General features: G+C 39.0%; 1 protein-coding gene across 3 annotated transcripts in view; it reads left to right on the forward strand.

Annotated features, from left to right (window-relative positions):
* Positions 1 to 9,381, forward strand: part of zgc:162879 (ras and EF-hand domain-containing protein) — a 14,973-nt gene continuing 5,592 nt past the window's right edge. Inside the window, exons 1-7 of one of the 3 annotated variants that reach the window (XM_031283326.2) lie at positions 1 to 598; positions 3,460 to 3,612; positions 4,585 to 4,675; positions 4,998 to 5,093; positions 7,291 to 7,368; positions 7,455 to 7,570; positions 7,691 to 7,759. In XM_031283326.2, the coding sequence (XP_031139186.1) occupies positions 288 to 598; positions 3,460 to 3,612; positions 4,585 to 4,675; positions 4,998 to 5,093; positions 7,291 to 7,368; positions 7,455 to 7,570; positions 7,691 to 7,759 (914 nt within the window). In that variant the 5' untranslated portion in view covers positions 1 to 287. Of the gene's footprint in view, positions 599 to 702; positions 724 to 3,459; positions 3,613 to 4,584; positions 4,676 to 4,997; positions 5,094 to 7,290; positions 7,369 to 7,454; positions 7,571 to 7,690; positions 7,760 to 9,381 lie in introns of those variants that run through there. The other 2 variants (XM_031283325.2, XM_036003699.1) reach the window with 2 other exon arrangements.

Below are 9,381 nucleotides of genomic sequence, written 5' to 3' on the forward strand. Positions count from 1 at the left end.
CTAACTCAGGATGAAGCCAAATAATGATAAACTTAGTTAGTGCCTGATTGAATCCAGGTAGAAAGTGGCACATTGGGTCGTAACATGGTCCATTGATTCGGATGATACCCGCCTACACTGAGATGTGGACCAATGAGTGGCTCTTAAAGTACCTCTGTGAGACCTTTATTGAAACTTTTATTTTGGCTGGCACGCCACGCAGCCTATTTGTCAGCTTATCAGTTCGTGAGAGAAGCCGGGTTGAATTTTAACTGAACATTTTATTTGTGTTTTTGATTAATTCAAATATGGACCGACCCAGCCTTCGGAGGTTATTTTCTGCTTGTGATGTTAACAAGTCCGGTAAAATAGAGTACGAGGACTTCACCGTTGTCTGCAGGGAGCTCAACGTCTCCGAAACTGAGATCAAAACTCTGTTCAACAAGTTCGACGCAGACGAAGGCGGATATATCGACTACAGCATGTTTTCGTCCAGGTTTCAGGAGGTTTCAGAGACTCTGGACTTGGCGTCTTTTGGTGCTGGTTCGTCCCAAACCCAAGGTTGTCCGTGGGAAGAGTTTGTAGGCAGGATAGATGCGGAGTCACTCCTCTCTGAAAGGTAAACTCACATCCGGCTGCTCGCTCAAGGATTTAGCCAAGTTTAGCCAACGGCTACTGACTGCCGCTTCTGGAATGTTACTTAGTAACCAACTGTCAGTTAAATGTTATCTAACTGCTGCGCTGGTAACCTGTTCCTCGTCGGGGTTTTTTGTAATTTCATTACCGGGTACAACAGGGATTTATTACATTATTCTCAAGCGTGTCGGATTGTCTTGGTGACGCATACGGCGTACACAAGATATAGCTACGTCGAGGTTTAATTTGATATGGATTTAACGGCTCTGCCCGGCCGCACAGATTAGTCATACAGGTGTAACGTTTATGTTAAATTGAGACTATCGGTTAAACAGTAGCGCAACTCATTATTATTATTATTATTATTATTATTATTATTATTATTATTATTATTATTATTATTATTATTATTATCACTTTTCCCACAATGGTCTGTGTTCATACATGAGAAATAAAATTTAATGACAAATCTTAACTCAAGGTCTAACGTTATTAGCCTTTTACTGAGCTTGCTCAGTGTGTGGAATTAGTTTTGTTGTCATTGAGATAGCTCATCGTTATCATGTGCCCCAATTAAGTGGTATAGGCTATATGTGCTATCATCTTGACAACCAACCTCCATTGCTTTATGAAGACCGTGAGATGTGAATAAAAGCCCCGGAAAAGGCTTGTTAATGGACATTGAGTTAAGATGTGTTTCAAAGAGGTGTTGATCTACCATTTATTTAAATTAATATAGCCTAAATGGAGTGGCCTATAGCTATAGCCACGTTGAATGAACACCTCTCTTTATCTTCATGAAAGGAGGATTTATTGCAGGTGCATTAGACAACACAAATTCAAGCTGTTGTAGATATGCATGTTGAAGATTTGAGAGAGAGAGAGAGAGAGAGAGAGAGAGACTAATGATGATCTGTGTAGGATTTACACACATGGTCATATTTGTTAAAGGTCCCATGACATGGTGCTCTTTGGATGCTTTTATATGGGCCTTAGTGGTCCCCTAATACTGTATCTGAAGTATCTTTTATATAGGCCTTAGTGGTCCCCTAATACTGTATCTGAAGTATCTTTTATATAGGCCTTAGTGGTCCCCTAATACTGTATCTGAAGTATTTTTATATAGACCTTAGTGGTCCCCTAATACTGTATCTGAAGTATCTTTTATATAGGCCTTAGTGGTCCCCTAATACTGTATCTGAAGTATCTTTTATATAGACCTTAGTGGTCCCCTAATACTGTATCTGAAGTATTTTTATATAGGCCTTAGTGGTCCCCTAATACTGTATCTGAAGTATTTTTATATAGGCCTTAGTGGTCCCCTAATACTGTATCTGAAGTATTTTTATATAGGCCTTAGTGGTCCCCTAATACTGTATCTGAAGTATCTTTTATATAGGCCTTAGTGGTCCCCTAATACTGTATCTGAAGTATTTTTATATAGGCCTTAGTGGTCCCCTAATACTGTATCTGAAGTATTTTTATATAGGCCTTAGTGGTCCCCTAATACTGTATCTGAAGTCTCTTTTATATAGGCCTTAGTGGTCCCCTAATACTGTATCTGAAGTATCTTTTATATAGGCCTTAGTGGTCCCCTAATACTGTATCTGAAGTCTCTTTTATATATACCTTAGTGGTCCCCTAATACTGTATCTGAAGTATTTTTATATAGGCCTTAGTGGTCCCCTAATACTGTATCTGAAGTACTTTTATATAGACCTTAGTGGTCCCCTAATACTGTATCTGAAGTCTCTTTTATATAGACCTTAGTGGTCCCCTAATACTGTATCTGAAGTATTTTTATATAGACCTTAGTGGTCCCCTAATACTGTATCTGAAGTATTTTTATATAGACCTTAGTGGTCCCCTAATACTGTATCTGAAGTATCTTTTATATAGGCCTTAGTGGTCCCCTAATACTGTATCTGAAGTATTTTTATATAGACCTTAGTGGTCCCCTAATACTGTATCTGAAGTCTCTTTTATATAGACCTTAGTGGTCCCCTAATACTGTATCTGAAGTATTTTTATATAGGCCTTAGTGGTCCCCTAATACTGTATCTGAAGTATTTTTATATAGGCCTTAGTGGTCCCCTAATACTGTATCTGAAGTCTCTTTTATATAGGCCTTAGTGGTCCCCTAATACTGTATCTGAAGTCTCTTTCCCGAAATTCAGCCTTGGTGCAGAATTACAGCCACTAGAGCCAGTCCCACAATGAGCTTTCCTTAGTATGTGCCATTTCTGTGTCTCTAGCTATTGAGGAGGAGAGAGGGGGGGCAAAGTGGAGAGTGGGGGTGTGGCCTTGACCAACTGCCACTTTCCTCGTTTTCAAGCCATGATGTCTCTCTCTCATGGGTGGGCCAAATTGGTGGGCTGAGGGAACGCATATTAATGTTAAAAAACCTCATAAAGTGAAATTTTCATGCCATGGGACCTTTTAAAAAAATATAAATGTTCCTGTCAAAGTGTACGTTTGGAGATTTTTAGACAATGTTTTAATTCTACATTCTGCTAAAAAAAATGCCTAAGCATGCTGCTTCTATTTGTTTGATCTAATTTAATATTTTACTGTTGTTATTATTATTATTATTATTATTATTATTATTATTATTAGATGTTGTGGTGAAATCAAACATACTGAGCATAAGATATTGCCAGTGGAGCATATTGGTATGAGAAGTTTATATTGGTGTTTTGATCATTTTTACCCACTATGACACTACCACCTTTCAGGCCCACAGGGGGTGAGAATTTGATACTATAAAGATAGATTAGTATGACACTGAGAACATGGCACTGACCTGTTCATTGCTGGCAGTAACTATTTGTTCTCCTCCCACAGTCTCAGGGAGCAGCTGGCTGATCTTTACCAGGCCATGAACTCCTCTGCAAACACAACTCTGCTGCAGCAGTATGAGGAAATCATCCACTCTCTGATCAGTCAAAGCCTGGACAACCGACTAGAGTGTGAACAGCTGGAGACCAGTTTAAAGAGGTGATCACCAATCAGGGCCAGGGGGTGGCATCTGAACAGGGAGCGGTGGATTTTTGCAAATCGCACTACCTGCTTCATGTAGTTCTACTCAAACATAGGGTCAGTTTCAGCAAATATGACAGAAAGTTAGTTTTATAAGTCTTACTTACTGCACCTTTAAATAATAAGCCACGTCACATAGGTGTTAATGATGATGAACACTCAGCTTATGTGGTTATAATGTGTGTATGAGCAGTGACATTGAGTATTAACATTTAAGTGAATGATTCAAATATAACATGTTGGACTGTTAGTTTTTAGTTTTGTAGAATATATTGAATAATCATAATTGTACTAAATGCAAAAAGACTGCCCTCTTGTGGCTGTAAACCTATGGAGACGCTGGAATAACCCTGGAACTTGAGTTCCCAGAGTCCACCACATCAACTGGGATTAGCTGCTTGACTTAAAGCTGCCTTTATTGATTTAAGCCTACTAGACTAGAGGGCAGTAAAAACATTAAAACACTCCTACACATTGGAATGAACTCTTTAAGCTTTTTCTGTGGTTCAGTAACTACACAGCATGAGAAAGGTGACATTCCTTATTCAAGGAAGTAGGAACACTTAAATGTGCTGCCTTGTTCTTTTAGTCCTTTTACAAACTGGCTATACCAAATAAACCTAAAATAATAGACCTTTTGAAATCTTGACATTTAAAGTTAAACTCAAGTAAAGTTGAGGTCTCATTGAGAAATCTCACTGAAACCGTTCAGTGCACCTGTTGAGGCTGTCCCTGCCTCGACTCTGGTTATTTCATGTGTTTGACGAGAGCAGAGCAGTCACAACTGCAGCACGTTTGAAGTCAAATCAGTCCGGTAGAATCGACAAATGGATTGTAGGTGAATGGATTCTTGTTGTTGTCTTGTTGGCTTTGATTCAGCAGCACTGAGGCTGCCAGCACAAACTTGAACGTACCTGTCTGTTTAAACAGAGCTGAGGAGATGAACAACAGTCAGCTGGCAGAACTGGAGGACGACATACAGCAGCAGCTTGCCAGAACAGAGGAGAGGGTGAGAGACGAGGTAAGTGTGATACCTGCAGTATTCATAGTGGACGATTGCTGCTGTGATTCATAGAAGTGAAGTGAAATGTAATAAAACCAAATAAATTGGCTGTCGTAAAAGCAGCTGCATTTAATCAATAAACAGTACACCGATAAATGGACTAAAAGAATGTTAAATTTCTCTTCACTGGTTCTTGTGAGCTACCTGCATATTTGTGGTGCAGCTCACAGCAGCAGGTTGCAGGTCTCCTCACAAAGAGCCTCTGTTAAGGCTGATGAAAGCCCCTCTTTAAGGCCTGAGCCGGTCTGCACCTCTAACTAGTTTGGTTTAATGTTTGTAGGAGCGTAAGAAAATGGAAGGAGTTATAGCGACCATGCAGAGGAAGCACGATAACAAGGTCGCAGACCTGCATGCAACTGTGGACAGACTGTTAAAGGTAGGTTTTCCCACACAACATGCATTTACTTTGTTCTTCCATGGTAAACAGATTGTATGAAGATAATAATTATATTTTCTTACATCATGAAAAACAAAGAGGGAACACAAAAGCTCTTGCAATGTGCAGCTCTGGCTTAATTTCTGCATTTTCTTTAGGTGACCTTTGAAGACCTACTAAGATCTAATATCCAATATCCAGTATGAGAAAGGTAGTTAGATTGAGGAATTAGTGATGCTGCTCAGATGCAGTTAGTGCAAGGACAAGCATAGAGGGTCATGTTTGATAAGATGCTGTATGTATACAACTTAGGGCTGTCAAACGAATTTTTTTTAATCACGATTAATCGCTGAATTTCTATAGTTAATCGCGATTAATCACAGTTTTATCACATCATTACAATTCTATTATTTTGCATTTCAGAACAGTTTTTAAGTATATATTAACAATGGAAAACAATTCTTACCAGTGTATCTTGACTGGGAATCAAATGAATGCAAGGAAAGTTACTTTATGAACTTGACTTTAAGATTTGTATTTGTTTATTATTTATTTACTGTAAACAAAAGAAAAATGTGTGAATGTCATTATTGCACAAGTCCTCCAAGTACCTAACTAAAAAACTAAAAATCCCTATCCTTACCAGAGTCAATATAGTGTGCAGTAATTCCTAAATAATTTTGATTACTCACTGACGTCCAGTGATCACCGGTTAATGAGACAGCGTTTGCACTTTGCAGCAGTTCCAGTTGGGCTGCTTTCTCCGTGTCATACAGGCTGTGTATGCGTGAAACTACTGTCCCCCACGACGGCAATGTATAAGACGGGTCAGAACATGCCAACAGTAGTACGTCTTTAAGACCCGAGTGTTCTACGATGCTGACAGGTCTGCAGTTAGTTGCCACCCATTTTGCAAGAGCTGTAGTAATTTTTTTGGATTTGGTTTTATCAGCAGGTCGGCGAGTAGCACTCTCCAAAATAGTGCTTTGCCTGAGCCCGCTAGCATCAACCTGAGTCATGTTAATTAGCTCGTAGGCATGTTGCTTTCGACTTGTCTACTGAGCCATCCGGGAGTTTTGGAAAATAAAAAGCGCCATTCAGAATTGTGTTTTTTGCTGTCTTTCTCCATCATGCCTGCAGCCTGCAGCAGCAGGATGTGTTACGAGAAAGTATGGCAGCTTGATGATAAGTAAAGGTGCGGCAAAGGGTCAAAATAGTAGCCTGTTAGGGACGACGCGTAGCCGAGTGAAGTGTAAAATAAATTAATAAATGGCGGCATGCGATTAATGCAATTTAAAAAAAAAAAAAAAAAATTTACACGTTATGCTCGGCCCTTCATTGCATCGCGATTAACGCGTTAATGCTGACAGCCCTAATACAACTTGTGGAATGCTGTTGTTGCTAGCTCCCATAGTTTATGCTTACAATCCTTTCCTTTCTAAACAGCTATAAGTTACTGAATAGATTTTTACAGCATCTGAACATTAAGACAAATGAGCTTTAATGTTAAATTCTGTTGAAGTAGTCGCATGTTTATATTAAAGCTTTATACTTTAAGGTTACAGCGCAGCAGCAGAGCCTCTGAATGTACCTGCAGTAGCTAAGTTGTAGGCTAAACTGGAGTTAATGTGCGTTAGGGCTACAGTGTTTACGTAGACAGCATGTCGAGACGGAACTGTGATTGGTCTACTCAGGCAGCTTGTGTTTTCTCCGACAACTTTCCAATACAGGTGATGACGATTGCCGATAGTGAAGACCAACATCAAGCAGGTTAAAGAGAGGCTCAGCAATGTTCTCCTTTTCAGTAACGCGCATCTTTGAAAGCCATTTCCACAGTAAACCTTCTCACAGCAATTATGCTTTATATCACAAATTGAATTAAAGAGTGTAAACACAATTACTTAAGCTATTGATTGCATGGCAGTGGTCTTCTATTAATTACCCAGATGAGGAAAACCTTCCCGTTGTCCCTCTACATCGCAGAGTAAATAAAACAATGTAAATGCAATAACTGTGGGGCATATAATTAGATCATAACTGCAGTTCTGGAAATGCCTGTGTTTTTTATTTAATGTTCTATTAAAACACTGTTGTTGACAAATTGCTTGTGTTAATGTATTATGTATCATGTCATTGTAATTTCCCCTTGCGGGATTAATAAAAATATACATTCTTTTTATTTTTTATTATTTTCAAGAGCCAAGAGGACTCTGAATTAAACCATTCAAAAGAGGAGGTGGTCAGACTGAACAGACAGATCAGTGCTTTCTCACAGGTGCGTCATGTTCGAAGGGATTGTTTTAGTTAAAGTCACATGCATGTTGTGTAGAAATGTTCCTTATTCACTAAATCTCCTCACAGGAAAATGAGGACCTGCGAGCCTCTCTGCTGCAAGCCCAGACAAACATCGCCATCCTGCACTCCGAGCTGGACAAGCTGAAGAACATGTACGCAGACCAGAAAGCTCAACATGAAAGGTGAGGCAGTGTCTTAAAGCTCAGCTCGGCTCGGCTCAGCTCGGCTCATGTCAGTTGACACAAAATACAATCCAGCATCCAGTGTAACATCCAGTACATGTGGCTTGTGTTTCTTTACAGAGAAACGGATGAATTGAAGAGGATGGTTATGGAATACCAATCATATTCCAATCAGATTCAGATTCTCCAGTAAGTCTGCCTTTCACTTAAATAAGATAAAGCTGTCTAGTTTTTTTTTTTTTTTTGTTTTTTTTTGGGGGGGAGGTGTCTCAATCAAGAATGCAGTTGGACTGCAGTTGAAAGCTACAATGAAAAGTTAATAATTACCATCTTTTGTTTTAAAGGTTTGGTTCATCAAAATTAAAAAAAAAAATCCTCATGCCCATTTACCTCTGGTGGTATCTGGTGCCAGGCAAGATAGTGTTGGTTTTAATTGCTCAGGTTTTGAGATATGTGTCCCTGAGATTTGTTACCACCAAAATACAGTGGATGTGAGTGGAATTTTGTTTGTGGGACTCATTAAAAGTAAAAAATACACTAAACATATAAAAGGTACATCAGCAAAATTTCTTTTCAGAAACAATGTCCCGATTGCTTAAAGGAGAATTCCGGTCGATTTCAACACATAGCTATGTTGTTTGTGGTCAGTAGCGAGAAAAACAAAAATAATCAGTGTTGCCTACACCGAGTTATGCTCCTGCTACAGTTCACACCCAGGCTGCAGAAACGGGGCAGGTTTTAAACGTGCTTTTAGCCTCTTAACATGTTCGAGATGTCATTACAAGTGCCTAGCCATGTGAACTGATTCCTTCCGAGTGAACACAGTGAATATGACTGCATATGACTCATACAATCCAATATTCCAAAACTTATTTTTTCCACCAAAAAACGATGGTCACGAATTGCCGTCATTTTTTGGTGTAAAAAATATGACATCTCAAACATGTTAAGAGGCTAAAAGCACGTTTAAAACTTGCCCCGTTTCAGCCGCCTGGGTGCGCACTGTAGCAGGAGCATAACTCGGTGTAGGCAAAGCTGATTATTTTCGTTTTTCTCGCTACTGACTCACTCCATGACCATAAACTACATAGCTACGTGTTGAAATCGACCGGGATTCTCCTTTAACCCACAGACCTCACTGTAACAGCTCTTTAACTGCCCCTTATTTTGCATGTATAAGTGGAATATACACGTGTAACAAATGGTTTATAACACACTATAATATAGCTGTAAATGGATATAAATGAGTATTAATGTATTTTTTTAATAACCATAACTCTTGTGGGCACCCATATGCAGAGGCTTTTGTATAAACAAATAATGAATGACAATTAGTAAAACACAGTTGTTGTTGTTGTTGTTGTTGTAGTATCAAATATGTCTCATAGGAGAAATTATAATTGTTAACAAATACTGTACATTAATGAACAGTAAAAATGTCCCGTCATATCTCTGTACAACTACAAGTGTGTTATAAACCATTTGTGTAATGTTTAATATGCTTATAAAAGCTAAATAGGGGGCTAAATAGCCCCGACAGTATGTGTTTTATGCCATTTGTGTGAACCACTTCATTACCATACTTGGATTATCAGAAGGAGATGGTTTAGTGTACTGGACAAGACAGTATGGCCAGTCGGCTATTTTTGTGTGATTATTTTTCTTTCACTCTGTGTTGTCCAGTCTGGAAAATACCATCCAGGTTATGTTAAACCACATACAAAGAGCTCCATGAATTGTCCATAGAACTTGTTTACCACACAACAGTTGTATGAAAGTAAATGTGTGTGCATGTATGTGACTCTGCCTTG

The sequence above is a fragment of the Sander lucioperca genome, chromosome 7 (genome assembly GCF_008315115.2).
Source record: "Sander lucioperca isolate FBNREF2018 chromosome 7, SLUC_FBN_1.2, whole genome shotgun sequence".
NCBI classification, from domain to species: Eukaryota; Metazoa; Chordata; class Actinopteri; order Perciformes; family Percidae; genus Sander; species Sander lucioperca.